This window comes from Sinohyriopsis cumingii, chromosome 9 (assembly GCF_028554795.1).
Source record: "Sinohyriopsis cumingii isolate HCF-2022 chromosome 9, ASM2855479v2, whole genome shotgun sequence".
Lineage (NCBI taxonomy): Eukaryota > Metazoa > Mollusca > Bivalvia > Unionida > Unionidae > Sinohyriopsis > Sinohyriopsis cumingii.
This window is the reverse complement of record NC_142969.1, coordinates 118,528,090-118,553,967: the sequence shown is the minus strand read 5'-3', so window position 1 is coordinate 118,553,967 and position 25,878 is coordinate 118,528,090. Positions and strand designations below refer to the sequence as shown.

The window sequence follows — 25,878 nt, the reverse complement described above, 5'->3', positions numbered from 1 at the left end:
AAGATCCAGCATCAGGTCAGACGATTAACAGCAACATAGACTTCGTTAGTAATCGTAAAGTCAATTTACTTCACTCTAGAAAAAATGCAGCAAATAAGAGATTTGTATTGATATGATTTAATAAGCTGACATTATATACGTGTATTTAATAATTTAACAATTTGAAAGACACAAAGCATAGACGGAACAAATTGGTATTAGCTGTCAATGAACAAATTGGTATTAGCTGTCAATAAACAAATTGGTATTAGCTGTCAATGGACAAATTGGTATTAGCTGTCAATGAACAAATTGGTATTAGCTGTCAATGAACAAATTGATATTAGCTGTCAATGAACAAATTGGTATTAGCTGTCAGTGAACAAATTGGTATTAGCTGTCAATGAACAAACTGGTATTAGCTGTCAATGAACAAAACTGGTTTTGATGAAAATCACTTTGTTCCATTTGAAATGAAATCAGAGAATGTAGATATTTAAACTAGGACAACAGATAGATACATTTGTACATCTCAGGTTGTAAACTTATATTGAATAGGCAGTTTTTACACCTCCTTCTCAAAGTATCCTTTCACATTTGTCTATCTAATATTTCATGACCCACAAAACTCTCATATGGTTGTACTGTTTGACTCATCCTACAGAAATCCAGGTTCGCCTGAAGGATATTAAAATACACTGTTCTTGCGATAGTAACTAGCATGTTTCTGTGACAATTGACTGTCTCGACATGAATGTGAAAGAAGTATGTGTCAGCTGTAAGTAGTCTCAGCCTATTACATGTTTTGCTTTTCAACTTGTAGTAAAATTGATGCATCTACAATTTCTAAAGTTCTAAAACAGTAAATCCGCTATAAATTGTTTCGTTTGTTAGATCTTTCTGCTTTTCCCACAGACTAGTCCCCAGCGTTAATTTACTATTGTCCTCCTAGATCTCGTCCGCATTATCTCCTATGTATTATCTCCTAGTTCTCGCCTGTATTATTTCCTATATCTTTTCTGCATTATCTCCTATATATCGTCTGCATTATCTCATATATCTCGTCTGCTTTATCCCCTATATCACGGCTGCATTATCTCCTATATATCGTCTGCATTATCTCATATATCTCGTCTGCTCTATCCCCTATATCACGTCTGCATTATCTCCTATATATCGTCTGCATTATCTCATATATCTCGTCTGCTTTATCCCCTATATCACGTCTGCATTATCTCCTATATATCGTCTGCATTAGAATAATATATGTTCATCTGGACTTATTTAACTGTTGTCCTTTTCCTGAGATTGTCCATTTTTGCCGAACACCAAATTATTATTAAGTTTGACAAAATTCTTTCGATTTCAGTTTGTCTGAACTTGATATTGACCTCTTTTTCTGTTTTAGCAACGGTTGCTTTTTTATACCAAAGACAGCTTTATGTATATTGTTCACTATTAAAACTAACTGAAGGTAAATCTTTAAGTTTTTATAATCTATCACATATTTCTTTGTGTGTCAGTATGAAAAAGAGCTTGGTACCTTTGGTCTAGTGCGCTTGAAATCATATATCAAATTTTTGAAATGGGCGATAAATCATTTTCTGCTTGTGCAATTTTCCCTGGAGCACGGAAAAGTCCTTGACACATTCGTATAAATGTGCTATCATAGCCAACATCCACTTCGAAACTCAAACCTTTGTCACTAACATAATGAATGTTGAGCATGTCATTCTCTACCAGTATAATTTGTTCCCTAATGCTCCAACGTTTTAAAACGGAATGTATTGACTCATTACCAAGTCACACAAAGCCCTTTCACGGAAACCTCTAAAGCCCACAATGACTGCCACATCACTGACTCGTATAGTGGAGCAGCATACAATAAATGCAATAAACAGCAACGATGTATCCAAATAAAATAAAAATGCACATAAATGCTTACAATCTGTGTGGATGTAATAGACGTTTCATTATGCAAGAAGTAGCAAAAGTGTTAAATGCACCAATAAGAGTCAATCCAGAACAGATAGAAAAATATATCACGTTTCGGTTGGTCAATTGTATTCCATCATTTCGCGATGTTTGCTAAACTCCTATCCGGACAAATTCCTGAGCATCCTTTAAGCGAACTGTGATGAACGTAATTAAAAAAAAGATTCGTGCTACTGCATCGTCAAGGAGAATATCCACATGAGTATATGGATTCCTTAGAAACATTTAATGATGTTAGCCCTATCAAACTATTTTATTTCAACATTGCCGCGTGAAAATGCCTGCAATAAAATTATAGTCTGCGTTTCACTGTCAGCACCCCTGTGACTATCATGTCTTGTACCTTGAACAGACGTGTTTCTTTCACGGAAGTCTTTGAGCATTTCATGACTAAGCCATGCGTGTGTACAATCTCCATCCCGCGCATTAATCTTTGTTACCGGGAATGACTTCGGACGCGCTGCTAACAAAACCCAAATGGAATTGGAACTTCTTACTAATACTAATCAGCATGATATTCATGTCGGTATCATAATGGTAAGTCATCGCTAACAACCTTAGGATGGATAATTATGGTCAGGCCCTACGAAATAGTTGCGTCATGAATCTTGCCCCAATAGCCTCTAGGAATGTATAATGCTGTAACTCATGCTTGTTTCACGGTTTCAGTTGATTGAAATCATAACTATGGATATATAAATACAGATATGCGGGTACGATCATAACAAAGCAGAAGTTTTATCAATTTGACCTGGAATATCCAGGAAACATTGAACATCTCACCCAACACAAAAATCAATTATGCCATCTCCACAACGACCACTCACTAGCACCAGAATCAATCACAGTAGCAAAGTCGTGTCTCCGCATCAGTGCCAACTCATTCGAAAGTAACCCCAATACATAATTCGTCAAACTGGTTCCAAATATATGCACTAAGATTACTTATGTGTTACATGTTAGAAAAGAGCAGTATTATCTTCGAGCAGGTAAGCGTGTGTCGCAAATACAATTGGTGCTTCAGTCTGACCAGCGTGGACTGATGGTTCCATACATAAGAATAAACACGGATCTGCTAAGAAAGGCCACGAACGAGGTTTAGGAAAATCTGTTTAAACTTATGAATAATGCTGTATTCGGCAAGACTATGGAAAATTTAGGAAAACGTATCAGTGCTGACCTTGTTAGTGATAATCAACACAACTAGTTTTAAAGGTAATATATGTTGAAGCGTCCGTGTTGGATTTGTCAAAGCTGTTTATGTATTAGTTCTTTTATGACACGATAAAACCTATAACATTTTCTGCTGTTTTCTTCGCCAATCGGAAACGTTATGTACAAGAAATGCAAAATGTTTGTAAGTATGACATTAAAACTGGACCAAATGGAAATTTCGGGAAAGTTTTGATCAGTTTTCAGCATCTGCCAAACACTGGAATAAATTTATTTTTGATGTTGAATGTTATAAACGTCAGCATGGAATATTAGTGATGAAAGGTGAAGGTATCATTAAGGTTGAAGTTGTAGAAGTAAACAGGGTAATTGATTATACCAGCGTGTGCGTGTTGCACCTGTTCAAGGCCAGCCAATGGAGCAATTAATCTTCGCGATCAAATTATTAATATAAGAACTATGAAGACATTCAATGTTACCATCGTGCGAAAATAATCGAAGCGAAACAAGAACTGTAAGATAAAACTACCGAAAGAACCGCATTGCTTATTAAATATAAACTAGTGTGATTGGTTGTAGATGCTATTTACAGACTCTCCGCCGCGACCACAGTTGGTTTTGTATCGCTGGAATTGTGATCATAGCAACCATTATAGGCACACCAGTCGGATTTGTCGTTCAGACAATATCGATAATCACCGATTTGGCTGGCGATGCTGGTACAATAATAATTTCGATACAATTAATACATACGTGTTACTCAGAACTTCTCTCGGCAGACCAAAGAAATCTCTGTACGATTTAAAAACTCTACTCGATGCAATAAAACATAATACAACTAGAATGGGGGATTTTGAAATGATGTCGGTGGAAACAAGAAAGGATGGACGTCTCCGTGAACAGATAATTGAGTTATAGGCAGTAAACATCGAATACCTGTTAGCCATCAGATACTGCTTTGAAAATCGTTTACGAGACCAATGTGTAAAATCAACACTTTAATAGTATCTGGTGGGTTTATTATGTGTATCGTCTTTGAAATGTAAGCAGCTACAACACTGACACCGCATATACAAAGAAGGAATTGTCTGTACCTACGGTATCAGGATTTTGACGGTGTTGCCGTTGTTTTTGTCTGTATTTATAAAGGTTGTATTAATTGTATCTCCCAAAATGTATAATTGTATTTCCAAAGAATTAATAACAGTTACATCATTTACTCTAGTCGACCGTGCTTCGCAGAATAAATCTTTAACGCAAGCTCTAGACGTATTGTTTATTGTCCTTAACTCATAAAGTCGAGCGTGACAATCGAGGTAAAAGCAGTCGAAATATGGGGTATAGAAGGAGTTTGCCTATCTCAGCTACCAGAATCTAAACCTCTAATTATAATACTACTTTGTTTCTCTTGAAAGAATAGTCTTCTCTTGGTAATTCTATCTACATCTTGCGTCTGAATTCTTTATGACTTTTTGATTGTATTAAACAAGGATTTAATGCCTTAGTTATGTGTTCGTATTAAAGATGCCTTTAATGTTCGAATTCGCTATGATTTTTGATCGTATTAAATGAGGCTTACATGTTCGAATTCTTTATGGCTTTGAGGTCGTATTAACAAAGATTTTAATGTCGGAATTATTTATGACTTTGTGATCGCATTAAACAAGGCTATAATGTCCGAGTTCTTCATGGCTTTTTTTTTATCGTGTTAAAGAAGGCATTAATGCCTTTCCAACCCATTGCAATAGGTTGATAAATTACAGATTTCTTTAGCTCTGATTCATGTAAGAACAAACACAATTTTAATTACATTCTTTTACTACTAAATCTTAAAATGTGTATGAAAAATGTTTTAGGTGATATGAATTTAGCAACATTACCATCATGGTGCCTAATGCCTTTGTCCGTGTTAGTAGTAGAGGCCACATTTACTTTTTCAAGATCTATTTTCCTAAGTACCTCATCCCTTGATTTAGGACTTTCTGTGTTGCTAGGTGTGCGCATCTCTGTTTTTAAGTCATGCATGAAACCAGCTTCACCCTAATGCCTTTGTGGCTGACCAGTGCTGCTTCAGTTTTTCACATTATTGCTCATTTGGCAGCTTGTTTGTTTCGGTCTGTGTTACAATGCTCTCAGTCATTAATTTTAGACAAGATCAATTCCTGCCAAATATCTTACAGGCAAAATTACAGTTGAACCTATCGGGAAGTCAAGTCGTCTTTTTACGTGGTACTTAGCTGTTATTCGATTTCATCTGCAAATGTTTTGATGGCTGTAACACTCGACTCATCAACCTTTAGGTTAAAACCACCAAAATAATATGCAACCAAGCTAATTAAGTCAGTTATCGTCACTGTCATTTTTAGTCTAAGCGAAGACTGGGTTTCGCTGTCTGATTGTTTCTGTTCCAATATAAAACTGAATCGAAAACCAGTGGGTACAGTTCAGAGCAGAGGCAAATGTTATATATATATATATATATATATATATATATATATATATATATATATATATATATACACACACATATGTTTTACTCAGAGCCAAGCACAGTATTGACTTTTTGCTGCGTAATAACATGGCGCACATATATCTCTGAGTTGTACCGGAAATACAAGGCTTATTGCAGCGCGGCAATTCCATGTACATAAGGTAAGATGGGTGTGTAGAAAGAGTTGTGGATTTAGATCGGCACATGATGCATGGCGTTCAGTATATTTGTTGGCGATAGAACCTTGGAAAGCCTCTGGAAGAATCACCGACCCACTGGAAGCTGTTGGCAAGGTTAGCAGCAGGGGGGGCGAATCGGACATTTTGTCCAATCGTTATTTTGCTTAATTATTACTTTCTGCACTCAACGATCTAGTGTCGTCAGCGCCTGGTAAAAAAAAAACGACGTCGGTCCATCCTACACGATGGTGACGTCATTTGGTTTAATTAACACCTTCTGCGCGTCGATCCCCAGCGTCGTCAGCGTCCGGTAAGCACGTCGACGACCGCGTCGATGTCATTGCCCCCCCCCCTGCTGCTAAGGAGTTATTTACAATGAGGGTCTTTATGATCTTACAAACAGAGTGATCACTAACTCCTCCTCCTGTAGATCAATTAGGTTATTTGACTGATCGGTGAGTTTAAAATTAATTCTCGTTAAAAACCGATCATGGCATCGCATATAGACCGGATTAATCGGATTCTCAACGATTAAATATCCCGGAGGGGCTGTTGGTGAAAATGAATAAAGGATATATCCCTGTTGAGCTTGATTTGATTGATTGGTATCCACCTGGTAACTCCCTTCGATAGCATCACACACTAGATTGATTGCTATCACCGATGCGATATTTACGTTGTACGGGGCAATATGCCTACCATCATCCCCGTTATCGTGTCTGAGGATATGAGTTGATGGACTGAGAAAATCATTAAGAGACTTTCTTAGTTCTGGCGCGTTGTATCCTGGAAACTTGAAATCGGGTAAATCGGCTTCTGCGATATTATACTCGGTTAGGAATTTTTTTTTATTATCATCGCTGCTATCGGATATTGCTTTAACGATTCGTTCATTGATATATTCCATGTCTGATATAAGTTGATTTAACGCCTCAACGTGTTTTTGTGCTTTTGTTTCCCATAGCCGTCCTAGTTGTAATTGGTAATCACGATTAATCCCGATAAAATACTTATTAATATCACTTAAACTAATTATGGCCGCGTCGGACAATTTAGGAGTTTCCTTATACGAAAATATCCATTGCATGGTATTCCTGTCTTGAAATGTAAACCTACTGGGTAATAATAACACGCTTTTTATAATAGGCAAATCAATTTGATAAGTGGAATCAATCTTATGATACGATTGCTCATTCGTGTGAAATTCCCGCGGACTTTCATGAGGTGGATTCTTAGGCCATCCTAGTATGGTTCTTATTGAACTGTTATAGATATCAACCGTATACCCCGGTGTGCTTATTTCAATCGTCGACGATAACGTCGGTTCATGAACCGTAATAGCGATTTTTGATTCTTTTCCTGTGATCGATTTTATCCTGCGTTGAAATTCTTCATTAATTTGTTCTATTTGGTATGACCCAGTTGGTATTGTAACCTCCTTCCAGTCTGGGGTTCCATCGGGTTTACTTGTCCATGCAAAAACCAGCGAGTTATTAGGTTGTTGTCCGTTAAATGCGTCCGCTCGAATATTAGGCCAACTGTGATATACTCGCAATTTTGCCAGCGCTATTTCCTTCACTGGAACCGGTGATGGGAAGTTCACACTGAATTCGGGTTTCGTTGACGTTATCGATATCATATTTGTTTGTACCGGAGTGGTGTTCTCCGCGATCCGCTGAAGTAATTGAAACCCTTCGGGGTTCAGCGACATTATTATTATTCGTTGTCTTTAGTGTTTAATTTCAACAACCAGGTGGTTCCGGCTTCCAGCTGAAAATCCTCGATTTTTGACATCGCGGAGCTATACAACTGGACCATCGTGGAGAATTCAACATCGGATACGAACAAATTATCAATCGATAACGAGATCAACCCGGATAATTTCGAGTACGCGTCGGATACTATTTGATGTTTTACTGTATACTCGTTGAGTTTTTTCTGAAAACACGATGATATCTTCCTAGTGATTGCGTTGGCAACTCCAGCAACTGTTGTCATCGCGGAGACAGCGATTGGAACAGCGATCGGGGCTATCGTGGTCACCGTGGATAAAATAACACCGGTGCCAGCTACTATACCCGACACCGAGTACACGACCGCGTCGATGGTGGTTATTTTACGACGGTATTTTTTTATTTTTGCACGGTATTGTTCGGAAAGCGTTTTTAAGTTCGCGGAGAATTCTTTTGCGGTATCGAATCGATATTGATGTGACGTCGGTGATACCTCTGATTCAATTTCCTTGGTGGTCATTTTTATTTTAAAAGAGCTAGTGTTTTTAATTACTTAGATTCGCTGCAAATTCCACATACCATGTAATGTTTGCCCCGGCTAGATTTCTATCAACGGCATAAATTGTAAACAGTTCAGTTGCGTTCTTGTCTATAATTGTTGATATTGTATTGTTAAACCCGGATGAACTCGACGATAATATATTAAACTGCATCATTGAAACCAGTGTCAATCGATAAATACCCTTAACAGTTGCGGTAATATTTACTGTATTCTGTGTAGGAGTCCAATCGAATGATCCATGCCGAATTGTGTATACTGTGTTGATGATGTTCTCATGAGGGATTTTTATTTTTTCGAATTGCTCTGCTACTCTCGGTAGTCCGTCTTTAATCGCTTCAACATCAGTTTTAATCGTTCCTATTTCCTGTATATGCGTGTCCACATCTTTTTTGTTCGCTGCAACCCTAGTAATGAGTGTATTTATTTCCTGTATATGCGTGTCTATACTTTTTTTGTTCGCTATAACATTAATTTTGAGTACTTCTATTTCCCCTTCATGCACGTCTATACTTTTTTTGCTCGCTATAGCATTAGTGTTAATTGTTTCTATTCTCTGTCCATGCGCGTCTACATTATTTATGACCGTTATAACATTAGTTTTGATTGTTTCTATTTCCCGTGTATTCTCGGTCATACTTTTTTTGTTCGCTGCAACATCAAGTTTGATTGTTTCTATTTCATATGTATGCACGTCTATACCTTTTTTGTTCGCTGCAACATCAGTTTTGATTAATCCTATTCCCCGCCAATACGCGTCTACATTTTTTTTGTTCGCTTCAATATCGGTTTTGATTGTTCCTATTTCCTGTGTATGCGCGTCCACACTCTTTTTGTTCGCTTCAATATCGGTTTTGATTGTTCCTATTTCCTGTGTATGCGCGTCCATATTATTTATGATCGTTGTAACATCAGTTTTGATTGTTTCTATTTTCCGTCCATGCGAGTCTACATTATTTATGATCGTTGCAACATTAGCGCCGATTATTCCTATTTCTCGTTCATGCGCGTCTACATTCCCTTTGCTCGTTGCAACATTAGTTTTGATTGTTTCTATTTCCTGTCTATACGCAATGATATCATTTATAGTTATTGTGATTTCATCCGGCTTGGTATTTTTTTTACCAAAGAATTTATCAAAGTTGTCATCGATCCTGTTAACATTTTTTCGTAACGTGTAAAATTGGCCCGACAGCGTCGTAAACTCCGAAATAGTATTCTTTATTGTTGCAAGATTTGGTTCGGTTACCGTCGGGGTTCCAAAAAAACTAGCGGTAGTGAGTTGTATATCGGTGACAGATTTTTTCACCCGCGCGTCGAATTCGATCATAGATATATTCAACGATGTAAGTCTGTCTCGAACGGATGTTATCTCATTCATCACCTCCGATATATGTTTACCCGGTTTGAGTCGTCCGTCGCCGGTATACAACGCGATAGTGCCATTGGCTACATTAGGATGTCGTATTAAAACGTCATCCAGCGACACATTACTGGATTTCAATTTACCCTGGCGGTCTTGAAATACAACTATTTCACCTGGGTCAACACTTGTTAAATTCAACGTATCAGCGATTTCATCCTCGATTAGTTTTTTTATGTCATCGGTGGTAGGCGTTTCCGTGGGCTTTTTCAGCGCCGAAACCGGTCGTCCCCAAATATCAATCATTATTATCTAATGTAATTGTCTCTAAATTTCCCACTAGTGTATTCGTTTACAACCACATGAGGTGGTTTTCGCGATGATGAAATCGCCGCAAGTACGTTTAATACCTCACGACCACATATCGGTGGGTCACTTAATCGCTGTGTTGGCAGCGTGGAATAAAAAACCCGGGCTGAACACGCCCGGGTTGAACACGCCCGGATATACCGCATGAACTCTTTCGGCGGGGCTAACCCGTATGAATCAAAATAGACGATCGCACGCGGATCAATCGCGTATGCAACCCAATGAGTTCCCGCTCCGGAGGACCCATCGAGGTTAATTATACCGGTTTCAGTATTCCTTGGTGCCGCCGGTAATTGATCCCTCATAAAAACACCTCTGAAGTTTTTTATCGCTAACGCGTTTGCGGCGTCTATTAAATCAAAATTAGACATGGGAGTCATTGACTCAGGAGTCATTGACTCAGGAGTCATAGACTCTTGCGTTAATAAACGGTTCCCGGTAGTCTTAGACCCTTTCCCGAATACCATGAATACGGGGTTCCCGGTAGTCTTAGACCCTTTCCGGCTACGGGTCGTTTTTTTTTGTAGCCTTTCCCGGTTGCCTTCTTCAATGCCATCCCCGCCGCGGTACCAACGGCTCCTAACGCCGCCGCCTTAGCCACTGCTGGTGCGGCCGCGGCAATCAACGCTGGAATCGCAGCTAACAGCGGAAATATCCCACCGGTCTTTTCCATGTTTTTAATTGCTGCGGCCGAAAAATCTATTTGAACACCCTTTTTATTCTTCATCGCATCATTGAAATGTTTTATTTGACGCGCCGTCAACGATATCTTATGATTACCACCCGCCATCTGCGACGGCTTCAGCGTTATTGTGGTTCCGCATTGTTTAGCCGACTTTGATCGTAATTTCTTGACTTGACCATCAGTCAACTCTACACTGACGACACTATACGACATTTATTGTAAACGCGTTTTGTGCTTTCAATTACATGTTTTCCACTGGCGCATCAACGATTCTCATTCGTCCACCAACACCTTCTAGCAGCATTGATTTATCGCTGAGAATGACAGCAACCGCTCTATAATTAACACCACCCGGGGCTATACGAGCTCGGAAGTGTATATCAACGACGGATTGTCTCGTTAAATCAAGATGTTCCAGTGAAAAATAATAAATCGGATACAGGTTTTTAAAATCAAGTTGTGATATTTGCAAACCAGTGTCGACGTTTTGATCACGACCCATATACGACAGCAATCGATGGTACACACGTGCGATATGGTTGTCGCCGTAATTAAGCTGTATATCCTCGGATGGTTCCTGTTGTCCGTTTATTCTCAGCGAAACATCCCTGACTCCTAATTGATCAAATATCATATGGCTGCGTTCTTGACTGCCCAATCGTTCCCTATTCTGTAGCGCTATGAATATATGACGCGGGGCTGAAACACCCTGTTTTGATGCCAGGTGCCATGTAAACGTATCGGCGACGTTATCCTCTTTAGCATCAGTTGTTACCGCTAGCCAACTCAACAACGATTTCCCTCCCTGTTCCATAAATGCTAACAATCGTGCTTCCGTGGTAACTGATGGAGTCAGCACCGGCATCCACAATGCCATTTTAGTTAAAATGACTTTACCGGCAGCGACGCCAGCAGCACGCCATATTGCATTGTTATCATCGCCCCTTCGCGTCAGCGCGATTGTATGCTTAGCCCCATAGACAACTTTTCTGACATTTCTGCAGAATCCAAATATGTGATGGAGTGGAATCGCGCATGAAAACTGTCGGCGTGGTCCTTGCAACATTCCTACTCGTGCTGCGAATCCTAGATTGTAATCATTGTTGGTGCTTTTTATAATATTAAAATTAGCACCTGGTCTTGCTCTGCGGTCTGGATTGGCTGCTTCAGCCTGTGGGTCAGTTGCGGTATCTCTTTCCGCCAGCACGTTGATGTACTGAATATGGTCAGCGTTATTGGTGGTGTCCTTCGCAAACATCATAGATGGGCCCGCCGATCTTGTATAATCATCCGAGTATCTCGCCAACCCAATTATCGTCGTTGCAACATCAACCTCGCGTTCTATTGATTCAATTTCTCGCCCGTCAATAAGATATCTGGCGCTCTCAAATAACGCCATGATACCGTTGTTGACGAAGCCAACTCGAACACGATGGTCATCTGCGTATGGTGTATTATCGGCGGCATTTGTCACGAGTTCTCCCTCAATTTCGATAAACGCTTCACACGGCAGAAAGTATTTACTGGTATCTTGGACCTGAAGTTCAATTCGCGATGGTAGGTCGGGTTGCGCTGCATAATAAGAATAATATTGATAATCACGGACAGAATCATCCCTGCGCACTGGGGCATCCATATCAAACGCGGGATCAGCGGTACGCGCAAACATTCTATTATTTATCATGTTGATGTTTTCAATTGCGATTTTTTCGTCGTAAATTCTTTGAATTTAAACCACTCCCCGCTATCGCGTTCATGAGCGCGTTGGTTGCCGCATCGGCGGATGGCGAAGTCGCCAACGACGGAGTCGTCGCCAACGACTGAGTCGTCGCCAACGACTCTAATTTTTCTTCCACGGCGTTATTTATTACTTTACTGACATTTGCAGGCATCACTGTCGTCGATGGCATCACCGGTGGTTTCTGTTTTTTTCTCCTGGATTTCACCAACGACATTAGTTTGTCTCGCGCGGCAGAAAGCGCCTTTCCGGCAACATCTCCAATAGCACTAATACCCTTATCACGAATAACATCAATAGCCTTCATTCCTAATTGTTTGGCTAACGGCGCTACTTTTGGAGCCATTCTTGTAAATAACCCCGCAATGGTGCTACCGAGACCATCTCCATAGTACGCGCGGTAAACAGGCAATCGCGAGTTTACCACGTAGACGAGTACTGGTTTATCATGGTTGTAGTGTATGATCATCCTTATTAAAAACACCAGTTTTCCAATTAATCATCCACGAGCTCGTCTATGAGCGTTCGATATGCATTAATGTCCATAATACCGCCTGCAAATAAACGCTTGCAAATATCAGCGGCCTCATTGATTATTTCCGGAGAGTTATTTCCGGCTCGTTTTCCTCCGATTAGTACTTCCAGCCGTGATATATCACTGAGAACACTATTAGGGCAGGTAACGCCGTAGGATTCTTTACCAACAGGGTATCCTTTTCCTTTTTTTGGTGTTATACTCTTAACTTCCTTGTGGAATGCGTCGTAATCGGATTTACTACGATGTGGTAATGCATCTTTATGTTTACTTGCTAAATACACTATTCTTGCCCAGTCTTTTAACGACTTTATATTTTTCTCGTAACCGCTATTGATATGCTTCTTATCTCGTATGTTCTTAGCAAAATTGTTGGCAGTAAAATTAATTAATTCTTCCCTGTTGCTGAAGCCTCTAATTTGATCTATTGTGCTCTTCTTGAGTACAATACGGGGTATATTCCCCTCTTTTTCTTCCGGTATTTCTTCTTCTGGTGTTTCTTCGGGTATTTCTTCTTCTGGTTCTCTTGCGGTGGCGCCTGGTTCTTCTTCGTCGGCCATTGTAACATAAGGTTCTTGTGGTTCGGTTATAGCGAGTGGTGGTGGCCTCCGTGTTGTAGCAGCCGCTATTTTTGCAGGGAGTGTTTCTAAAGACCTTTTTGTTTGTTTTGTCTCTGCCGCTATCTTTTCAAGCGCACCAAGAACGGGTACAGTTGCCGCCGTAACATCCTTAGTCGCTTTAGTTACCGGGGCAAATAACTGTTCGCTTCCAACAGTAAAATCGGTTTGCATTTGTTGTCGCGTTTGAAGTTTCTCTCTCACTCTGTCTCGTAACGGTATAAACTTTATAAGCGCTGCTAGCCGCTCTCTGGCTAGCCGAGTAGTAAGTGATTCACCTACCATTATTGTAAATTGATCCGCAATTTTCTAATTTTCCGCCGAGTGTACCATCGGGAGCTCCACGGAGTTTTCGTCTATAATCCTTCTAATGTTTTTGATCTTACTAGAAATCTCCCGGCGTCGTTCATAAACACGTCCGAGTTTTTTTCGTATTATTTCAACGGCAGTAAATAGTCCAATGAATGCATTTGCGTCATTGTGGTACAGGTTCTCATTAATCGTATGTTGTAATCGTTTTATAAAAAAATACTCGCGGGCCAGGGTAAAACGCCCCCGTTTCGACTGTTCGTTAATAATCTCATAATCGGATAATATTTTTTCACTGTCGAGACCATCAGATAATTCAATTCCTTGATTTTTTAATTTTGAAATCTCGGCTAATATATTATTGATGTCTTCGATATTCATTATTCTTATAAAACATCTTGTTTCTAATATCAAAAATATTAATAAAAAAAAAATGAAACCCCGTGTATCAATTCCGAAGGTGTTTAATAATTCGTTAGACGTGACCTCGTCAGCGCCATAGGCGCCGGTGACTTCGTCACGGTGACCTTGTCACTCGCTGATTTCTGTTATATATGAAAATCGAATTCTATGACCCGTCTTTTTTGAGATCGCTGTTTGATATATTCGTTCTGCAACAAATTGTATTGAGGCGATATAAATGTCAAAATATTTTCCTGCCTCATTCATCGACTGAAATATTTTTTCCTCGTGAGTTGTTGTATCAAATGACTTTACGGGTTTTGCTTTCTTTGAGTATTTACCAGTTTGGCCTTTTTTACTATTTTCACTCTGAGAGATGGCTTGCAGATTACACAGTCTATTATTTTGATAATTAGAATCAATGTGATCAATAACGAGAGTATCTTTGATCAATCCGTGGAAACATTCATAGATGATTCTGTGACAGAGATATTTTTTCCCTCCAGCAGTAAACATTAAATACCCGTGATTGTTTTTCCATCCAACCGGCTTCTTCAGTCTACGATTTCTAACAATACCGTCGCGAGATGCCTCGTAATTGACGAGCAGGGGATGCGGCTGAAATTCTTGGTCCATTTGTATAATAATACTACTTGTCTAATTTATTATTTGGTTTAATTATGAATCTTTCAACGTAGTCTTGGGGGGTTTTGATGACGAAGTCGGCGGTGGGGTTAATGACGGCGTTTTTAATTCGCTTGTCATAATAGCGTTTTAGTTCCCTGTATCGCTTTCCGCCACAATTGATACACAACTGTGATTTTCCTCTTACACCGACGTGGCAAACCAAGCACGGGAGGGGGCCAAGAGAACCATTACGAACGCTTTGTAAATGATACCCGCAGAATTCACCTCTACATGATTTATTGCACGGGGTTGTCGACCCAATCATCAACCATTTGCAGTGATTCATTATACTATATTCTTTCATTTAAATACTTGTTTTAATTATATGGATGAGTTCGAGAGATTGGCAGCAATTAAGCCCCGGAAAAATATTAGGTTTAATCTCGATAGAGTCCTCAAGGACACACCAAAAGCGTTAATAAACGATAAAACCCTGTTGAGTAAAATACGCGATTGTATCAATGAATTCAAGCGTGATGGCGCATCTCACAGTTGGTCAACATTTCGAATTGATGGCATTGTTGATGCTACCATGAACGACAACCGCGCAGCAATGATAATATCACAACTTGACGGTAAAAGGTATTTCTTCAGAGTAAAATTCATTGTCCGGGTGGAATCAGGCGATTGGATCATACGTGATAAATTTGAACCAGTTTTCAGCGACAAGAAAACAGTCACTGTCAGCCGCGACTCCAAGCCGGGGTTGTTAACCGGAATTGACAGACCATACTATGAACGAGCGTATCCTGAAACAGCAGTTGTTTATGGAATATACCCGTTAAATAAGAAACCTGATATCGGAAAACTGAAACCGATGAAACAGTCAACGGGGATAAATTGTGTAGCAGAACGAATAATAGAGCATTTTACAAATGCATGTCGAGGAAACAAATTGACTGATTTACGACGTAGCAAAATCAACCAGTGGGAACTAACCGTAAAAGAGCGTGGAGCAACCATCAGCGACATAGCGAGATTAGAAACGTCGTTGAGATTTCCAATAACCGTTACAACGATAACCGGTGAAGTATTATACGAATCGAAGTATAAATCGAAGGGAGCCCCAATCAAAATTATTGATCATAACGAACACGCATGGACGCCCGTGATCACAATATTTCCACGGGATAGAACAGTAAAGTATATACCCGAAGAATTCCTGGGAGAACAATTCTCCAAGGACGGTTTTCTCGCGGAGAGGAAACTATTTGATGCTATTGCCTACTTGTGTAAAAACGACCCTGTATCAATGTGGTTACTTCGCAGCGCTGAAAACGATGCGGATACCTTTGATCAGTTTGTAAGACCAAACGGTGAATTATATCGCACTGAAGCATTTCACAACAGGATGAAAAAAACCGCCATAGAATTTGAGGAGCATGATGAACAACTGCTAACAAATTGTTTTACGATTCCATCGGTTGTAGCTCATGTTGCAGCAAGGAAAAATGCGTGGAGACCAACGCGCAGAGAATTTCTACCGGATGTACAATCCAGTTGTTTGGAATACTATCACGGTGGACTATGGAACACTGAATACAACCGCGACGCTATGATCTCGGTTGATATGGTTGCCTGTTATCCAGCGAGTTTTCTCGGGTATGGATCCGCCGCTGAGTACTTTAGACGATTTGGACACCCCAGTCATGAAATGATTCGTGTTGCTATTAATGGACCACTGCCTGATTTTGATTTAACCGGATTCGCTCGCATAGTATCATTTGAATTCGCGGCAGGACTCCATCGCTGTTGCTATATTTGGATCGGTAGACACATGGCTGAAAAGAAGTGGCTGCCAATAGCGCTGCTACGGTATATGATTGATTGTAGCATGCTAGTTTCGTTGATTGTCAGTGACGCGATTATATCATACCGGGCACAGACTGAAGTCTGGTTACCAGAACCGGAGCGTCTAGATAGCATAATTGACGAGTCCAGAAAAAACATTGATGCCGACGAGGAATATATCATCGAATGGTCCAGGAGGATATTTAACCAACGAAACCGCGAGGCAAAAGATCTCGGTAGAAGAATAATTGGTAAGTTCACACAAGGTGGAAAAAACCACGACTACAAACGATATTGCTCACGGCTGATTATAGATGACGCAGAATATGATTTCGTAATCAAGGACACAGTGGCAAAAAATAGATACGTGAACTGCAAAACAGCTTTCTTGTCCAATGGAACGAGGTTGGGTACAGTTGTTACCTACAGCGATGGAGACAGCCCGGCGTATCCACATTTGAGGGCGTCTATGCTGGGATATGCCGCTATCAATTTATTCTCGATGATAAATAGATTCCCCGATACCGCGGTTAGAGTAGCCGTTGATTCGTTTTATGTTGACGTAGCGTATAAAGGAAACGTAGCCGAGTTTACTAGTCCGGACGAGAGTTGGGGTACATGGAGAATTAAAAATGAAATACGACGCGATTATTCCCCGTCAGCAGATGTCACCGTTGAGAACAACTACTTACGCGGTGATAAATTGTCAGAATGGTCTAATGCACCATCGTGTTCTGATCCAATTTGTAGACACAAGACGGTTTATTTAAGCGGCTGTGGCGGGTCAGGAAAGACGACTCGGGCAATTGAATTATTTCGAACGCGGGCAAGTATAATCGTGCTTACACCGACCCATAGACTAGCGCGAGAGATAAAACAACGAAATGTTGACGCCGTTACTTATCACAGCTTTTTTCGATACAGCGGCGGTGAGTGGACTCCTGATCGAATGGGTGAAAAATTTATTCCTGGGGTTATCATTTGGGATGAGATATGTACTGTTTCGTTAGATACTTTACGAATGTTTCTTGATTGGTTGCTGCTCGCGAATACAGCGGTAATCATGTGTGGGGATCATGGCCAACCACCACCATTTGTCGGCGAGGGTCCACATGATTGGTTAAAGGGTTTTGTGGACTATTATGAAGAAACCGATACTGATTACCGAGCACTTGATGAACAACTGCGCGGGGTTAAAAAATTAATCAGATTACAGCCGGATAGAATTCAGTGTGAAATAATCCGCGAGGTGATTCCGGAAACGCCGTTAAACGAATTCTGGGAAACATGGAACCCAAACGATTTGATTGTAGCGAGTAGAAAGATAGTCAGGGACACACTTCAGCGGAAGTTGTTTACGTTGCATAAGGAAAAGTTTCCAACGCGTCCAGTGCCGTTATGTTATAGACCCGCGGATACACGGCGGCAGAACATTGAAGTTGAAATTCCAGGCCGGACAGAAAAACAAATTCTCGTGCTGAATGATATCGTGCTCGTTGATATCAGCGTCGTCGAGGACGCGCTACGTGCTGATAAATCCCCGTGGACGCTAGGATACGCAACAACAATACATTCCTCGCAGGGACTAACCATCACGGACACAATTGTTTGGATAGTTGATAATCGCATCGAATGGTCGAATCTAGTCTATCTTGCAGTGTCCAGAGTACGAAGGATAAATCAGCTTCGAAGAATTGTTATTGACGAAGCCACCGACGAAGCCGGCGACAAAGTCACCATCGATGCAAGCGTCATTGATAGAAAACTCTCGGGTTACCGCCAACAGGATAAAAAAAAACAGCGGCGTTTTGATATTGATGCCGAATTAATAATCTCGCTACGACAACAACAGAATAATCACTGCGCGAGTTGCAATTGTATAATGAGTTGGCGTTATTCGGATAAAGACACTCGCCAATTTACCGTGGATAGGATCGATAACAGTCTCGGTCATGTCAAAAACAATGTGAGGTTGACCTGTCTTGAGTGTAATAGACGCAACGGCGCTAGTTAAGACCACGCGGGGGTAATTGAGTATCGTTAGGTATCACTTGTAGTTGCTCGCGTGTAAATCCGCGCTGAGGAGCAGTTGAATCCAGTCTATAGATCGGTGGTCTACCAATTGATCGTGTTATCGTTGATATGTTATGTGTGGTAACACTCCAAATAGGATCGGTAGCCCTTTTTTTACCGCCTTCAAGCTCTCCTGGTTCATATAGATATCTAACAGTGACATCGCCAAGAATCGGCTTAGAAACGCTATTTATTTTTAATTTTCCGGGTATATACTCGTATTTAATCGCGTCGCTGGGCTTCATGTTGATTACTCGGGTAATCTCGTTATTTAACGCTGCAATTACACCTGGCAACCTTTTAACCCATTCACGAGATCGTTTTTCTTGGATGAATTCCTTCGCGTATTGATATCCAAATAACCGTTCAGCGAGAGTCCGATTGAATCGTTCAACAATTGCCTGATCACGATGTAGCGCAGTATGACCTCGTCGTATCGCGACGCTATGATGTTTCAGCGTTGATAAAACAGCGCCGCGAAATTCACTACCAGGATCAACTTGTAATAGATTTGGCCAGCGCAGAGGACCTCTTCGATAAATCCGCTCAAACGCATCGGCTACTTCAGTTGCTGACTTTGTTTTCAACGGTTCCGCTTGTTTGTATCGACTCGCAACATCAACTACGGTTAGCGCGTATTTGTAACCGTTGTCATGCGGCAAAAATAGTATATCAGCCTGATGAACTTCATTAGGTACGCTGACATCAAAGCGCGAGAAGTTGATTTGTTTAGGCGGTGGTAGATAAATTTGCCATATAGCCTGTTTGGATAACCAATTAGCCGCAGTGGCCTTTGTTACCTTTGCAGCGCTTGCAAGCTTACCAATTGCGGCCTTCCCCTTCCAGTATCCTCTCGGAGAATAATAGATGGAATCCATCGTTTTTCTTGGATGATTGTTATTAATTACCAGCGCCAATCATTAATTTACCTTTCATAGCCGATTTTACCAACCATGAGGCCAATTTTTCTTTGACGGATTTATCAGGAATAGCATTTAGCGCGTGAATTAATTTTACATCCGCGATATGACGCTGTTGCAGATCGCTACTTTTGTAAGCAACATCATGAGCATGACACGCCTTATCGATAGCGTTTATTGGATACTCACCGGGTTTGGGCTGATTTTGATCATCGAGTCTAATATCTAATCGTGTTCCGGGGCCACAGTAGTTATATCCTGGGAGGTGTTTTTCTCCTGGATACTTTGCCCACGGTGTTCCGGGGAGTTTTGCCAATTTGGCTGCGATGTCACCTCCTCGCTTTTTTTTAAAACATCTCCGGGTTTAATAGAAATAAATCTAAATTTCTTTGTACCGCATTGTACACACTTACCAGTAAGGGCCGATCTGTTATTTCTTGTTGTAGCGGTTGTCATATCATTTGTGCCAGTACGTACTCTACACTTCACACAATATAGATCCATAATTTATGTATAGAGATATGAATATAATTGATTTTTCGGCGACTAAAACAAGAGAACCAGTTAAGCATGTTGCAGCATTACCAAACTCGATCCGGATGATTATCATCGGACCATCGGGATCCGGCAAGACGCAATTGTTACTCAATTTAATAATGAGATGGATGAAGTGGGATAAGTTATATTTGGTTGCTCCTAGCGTGGATGATCAACGATGCTACGAGGTGTTGAAAGATTTCAACGAGAATGCATCAGCGATCGCTAAAAAAAATGTTATTGAGTTTATTACAGATATCAATGATGCACCAGGTATTGATGATATTGATGGCGACGTTAACAATCTAGTCGTGTACGATGATGTTATGTTAGACAATCAAAAAAACCCAGCTAGGATATTTTCCAGAGGCAGGCATAAAAACACTGACGTGATATATGTCACTCAACGGTATACTCAGATTCCAAAAGTAATCAGAGACAACTGTAATATTCTTGCTGTATTCAACGGCGTTGATACACACACGCTACGAAATATTTGGCAGACATGGTGCGGCGGTGACATGGACTTTAATGGTTTTCGAAACTTTTTTAGTCATGCTCAGTCGACCCCACATGGATTCGTAACGATAAATTTACATGATCCTCGGACACGATATCGTATCGGACTTGACCAAATATTCGGTTAGTTGTAAATAATTTTCATTTTAAATAACTCCTTAGCAGCAGGGGGGGGGCAATGACATCGACGCGGTCGTCGACGTGCTTACCGGACGCTGACGACGCTGGGGATCGACGCGCAGAAGGTGTTAATTAAACCAAATGACGTCACCATCGTGTAGGATGGACCGACGTCGTTTTTTTTTTACCAGGCGCTGACGACACTAGATCGTTGAGTGCAGAAAGTAATAATTAAGCAAAATAACGATTGGACAAAATGTCCGATTCGCCCCCCCTGCTGCTAGGTTTCTAAAATTTCCAAGTTGGCCGAGCCGAGACTCGAACTCACGCGGACAGAGGTGTGATGTTGGCTGTATGTAAGTGATATGTTAGTGATGTGTAAGGGTTGGCGCCTTAGACTACTCGGTAGTGCTGGGCCCCTGTAGAAAAGTAGCTAAATAATTAGACTATAGACACATATCCTGCTCTAGGATGTGCGGGGCCCAACGCTGCATGAGTGGCCCAAGGTAGCAAGCGATGAGTGCGGGACCCAAGCAAAAAACCTCACTGCCTGAAAGCACAATGCGCCTGCCTTGCATGTTTTGCCCTAGGACCGGGCCTATGTAGACATTTGAATGGAATGAGCAGTCATTCCCATAAACCAATTAGATCATAGGCAATGACACGTTAACTCTCAGTACATGGTTCACTCGACTGTTTTGGTTGGATTATATAAGCATTGTGTTTCTTTCAATATTTTGGCAATTATTTTCTCTCTGTTCTGTTTTGAATTTATTATAATTTTCAGCTTCATATTGTTCTGCATTACTCTAATAGTGTGCTTGGAAAATATATGCATTTTATGGTCCAGGCATATATAATGGTAATACTCAAACTCGGCAAGGATGGTCATATACGATTTTGATCTCCCCCAATCAAACTGTTTCCTACATGATCAGTCTCTGCATGTTTGGTATAGAATATTCCTCCGTGTCATCTTGACTGCTGATTTTTCAGTACCATAATTGTAGCATTTTGTCTACTCCATTTAAGATACTATTTCAGTAGTTTGGTAGTGCATCATTAGTAGTGTAAAAGACAGTCATAAACAACATATCCGAAAATCCAGTAATTGAGGGAGTGATCTCATGACACAATGGTGCATTTTGTTCCCATACTGTAAATAAAGTAGGTTGCCCCGTAATTATATGAACGGGTTGTTTTACAAAAAAGTAATACATGAAAACTTGATAGATCAAAAACCTGAATTAATAAGTTATTCATTCGTATTTTATTTGTATTACATTCTCGCATGAGATATCAAATCACACAAGCATCTATGCCGTTGTGTCGGCTTTGTATTTTGCTAGAACTCTCTATGCGATCATTCTAGTTTACATAAAGCTATCGATTTTCATTCCGTGGTTGTTAAGAAAGGAAAGAAACAAACAAATATAGTTTATATTCTTTGCTTAAATTATACCTATACTTTGATGAATAAAAAACGACAAATTCAAAAATCAGCCATCAGTGAGTCGGAATATATGACGATTTAACACACGAAACGGAGGTAGAGATAGAAATGTCATTCTGCTAAAGATGATAAAGACCCTGAGTAATTCGTGTGTAGAGCATATCAGAGATAAAACAGATGACTCGGAAAATTCGATACGGTTAAAAAAGATTTTTTAAACAATAGTTCTACCTGAAATGACTCGGTCGTCTTATCAATGTAAATGTTTCCATATTTCCATTCGTCCCCTTGATTGCCTTCCTTGTAAAATAATGGCTGAAGGTCGCCAAATTCTTGTAATTCCTTTCGCACATAGACCTCTAGACTTCCCACATCTGCAAGAGACAAAACAAAACTCATGAATGAATTATCAGTTTATCATTCTACAACGATGTGTATGGTCTCAGAGAGAGAGAGAGAGAGAGAGAGAGAGAGAGAGAAATGCATGGCGAAGATTGGTCTGATAATTTTACGCCATAAAGGTTCTAGTTAGTTGAGTCACGTAATGCACTTTGCCCAGGGAAATTCCATTGCACGCGACCCGGACTGTTTCAAGCTTAGAATTCTAACCCGCATACCTTTGCTAAATCCAACACGCTAACCACGTAGCCATCGTGATTCTGTAAACTGGGACCAAAAAAGAAAAATGATTAAGAGAAATTAATGGCGCGGGCTAAATCTAATGTATAATTTCTACACATATGCAAGAATTCTGTTTCCAGTAAGGGAAATTATTCCGTTACTTGTGATCATATTATGCATACCTCCGTAATTGCTTGATTGCAGCATTCGTACAATTTATAAAATTTTAGCCAGGAATTTGGCAATAAATGATAGAATGCCTGAGTCACCCTCATGAAACTAAGATGTTGTTATTATTTTGATCATCATCATCATCATCATCATCATCATCATCATCGTGAATTTATTGAGGAAACGGAACTTAGATTCATTTTCTGATTAAATCATTTGGTTTTATGCACAATGTTTATTTTGATTCGCTGCCATTAATTTACACAGTTTGAAACTGGACTTGTTTCTGATAATTATTTGATATTTTAGAACAACTTTATAAGAATATTTTTGCACCTATTCGAATGCGAAGTTTTTCGTTGCGATGTTTTAAAAGATAATTAAATTGTGGATAGACTGTTGCTGCTAAAGTGAAACATGGTGTAAACATTCATTATTTGCTTTTAGAGATCAAAAATATTTTGTGGGTGGTGCTATGGATATTTAACTTGCATTGTTTGTTAGTTTTGTCTCCATGATTTTGTGTTTTATATAATTGTATTTTGGACTTGACCTTGTCTAAAATCAAATTCACTGTATACCTGACTAGAGACACTGATCTTATTTATATTGTGTAAACAAACAATACTCAGTTAACATTTCTCGATGAGAGTGGGTTAAATATTAGGATCATTATCAATACAGATAAACATGTTACTTGGGTCTGGGTCCAGGACATTGGTATTCCCCATGATAAACTAGGTCTACCTGATGTTAACAACATCCTCTATCATAATTTGGTAATAGGTTTTATCTTGTTAACAACATGGAATGTTCTAGAAAGGAAAATTCTATTTAGTGACAGAGTATTCCAGGAAATGGTAATTTCGAACACCACTGGAATTTAATTAGAAGTTTTATCATTAGGGCAGATGATGCAACTTTTTAGACAATTTGGGATTTGATTCTAGTTCGTTTTAAATGCTCACTTTTTATTCCTTGAAAAAAAAATTATTTGTAGAATTTTACAAAGCTTGCAGGTTTTTTTTCTGTTCTATTAGCTTAAAACCATAGAGTCGTAATAGTGGACAGAAAAAAGCGAAGACCTGACGCATAAGAACGTTAGATCAAATGGGATAAAAACCATCGGTAATGGAATATACCAGCTGAAGAAAGATGGATTAAAAGTGAAGAACTAGATAAAATTATGGAAGATGCACGACAAAAATTAAATATTGGAAACTGTGGTTATGAAAATCGATTAATATGGATCAAGTGCATGGTCAGTGTATGCAAATGCACCAGAAAGATGGAGAAAAAACATAGGACATAAAAACAAGAAAAATAAGGATAATTATCAAATATAAAATCAGTACGTACGTTTTGGATCGTCCGGTCCCAACATGTGATAGTAGAACTCGAAACAACTGTCGCTGAGCGTGGCGGGATAAATAGGGGAGTCCAAACGTGCTTTGTCCCCTTCCTGAGTTGGGCTAGACGCTTCCATGTACATATAATGGCCTGTGAAGAACACAGTGTCAAAGACTATTTTTGCTTAATGGAAACGGTACATAACAGTACTGTTCAAGTATTGTCATTAGTTTGAACGAAACATTGGCCAAACCCACCCACCCCCACGAAATCAATTACAACACGTAAAATAATTTGCTTCAAATAGAAATTCGTAAAGCAAATGTAATTATTACTTATTGAATTGTTTGTAAGATTTATAGTTCTTGTTGGTGTCAGCTCTAAGATCCGAAGATACTAACACTAACCTAATTAATAAAAGAAAGAAGGTGACATATCCTATTCCAATTTTTGAAGAAGAAACAAAACCCAAGCAAACAAGAGTGAAATAATTTACATGCTAGCGACCACAAACCGACGTTGAGGATAAATTGTTAGAATACTAGTATATTAATGAAATGAAATTTATTTTGACGCATGAAACGCGTTGCCATATACGGAACATTCGAAGGGGGGGTCTGTAATTATTTAGGCACAAGAAGCCTGTAACACAAAACTAGATAAAATAAAATATGATTAAATTTAAAGAAGAGGACATATTGTAAATTCTAAAATCCAGTTTCTTCTACCATTACCATTTACGTTTTATTCAACGGCATTCACTATATGTGAGGTTAACAATGTGCCTAAAATTGTCACAGCATAACGGAAAGCAAATCACAAGATTACGATCTACGAATAAATAAAGAATCACATCGCATTTACTTTTAAAGAAATGTCGACCTTTAGACCGGTAACAGACAAAACTGAACCTAAAATATATGGAAAGATTAAAACTGCTCTATTGATAGTTCTGAGAGATCAATGAAATTAGTCCTTGACAAATATAAATATACTTTTGTTAAAAACTAGTAAATATATATAATAATAAATAAAAAACATCATTAAATCATTCGGTCTTCATTCATTATTTCGTTCTAAGCTTATATCCACTCAACCAAACTTCAACATTATCAGATTACGCATTATTTATTGTGCAAGTTCAGAGAGATATGGTTACCAGAACTGGAATCGCCTAAAGTGTGGTCGCCTTTGGGCCCCGTTTCTCCGGTTTGTGTGGGCCCGACATTTCTCAACCACTCCATATTGTCTTTTGAGTCCTGAATCCATCCGCATAAATCTGTCTCGAAGTCACACCCTGTCTGTATCGAACTGACTAAAATTAAAAATTAAAGTATTTTTTTCTCTGATTACAAACATTTATTGTTAAAATTTGGGATAAAATCGAAAAAAACTTTGAGCATTGGGGTAGGGGTGGGGGACCGATGATCTCCAGTTAATTAGATTGATTTTAATTAATAATATTTTAGCAAAGCAATTATGTGCAACTAGTTCCCAAAAAATGTTTGG

At 39.6% G+C, this 25,878-nt stretch overlaps 1 protein-coding gene across 1 annotated transcript in view; it reads right to left on the bottom strand.

Moving 5' to 3' along the window:
* Positions 1 to 25,878, bottom strand: part of LOC149792546 (uncharacterized) — a 60,421-nt gene that overhangs the window by 15,402 nt on the left and 19,141 nt on the right. Inside the window, exons 4-6 of the mRNA XM_089971196.1 lie at positions 25,529 to 25,684; positions 24,379 to 24,519; positions 22,459 to 22,601 (exon numbers count right to left, since the gene is read on the bottom strand). Of these exons, the coding sequence (XP_089827322.1) occupies positions 22,459 to 22,601; positions 24,379 to 24,519; positions 25,529 to 25,684 (440 nt within the window). The remainder of the gene's footprint in view (positions 1 to 22,458; positions 22,602 to 24,378; positions 24,520 to 25,528; positions 25,685 to 25,878) is intronic.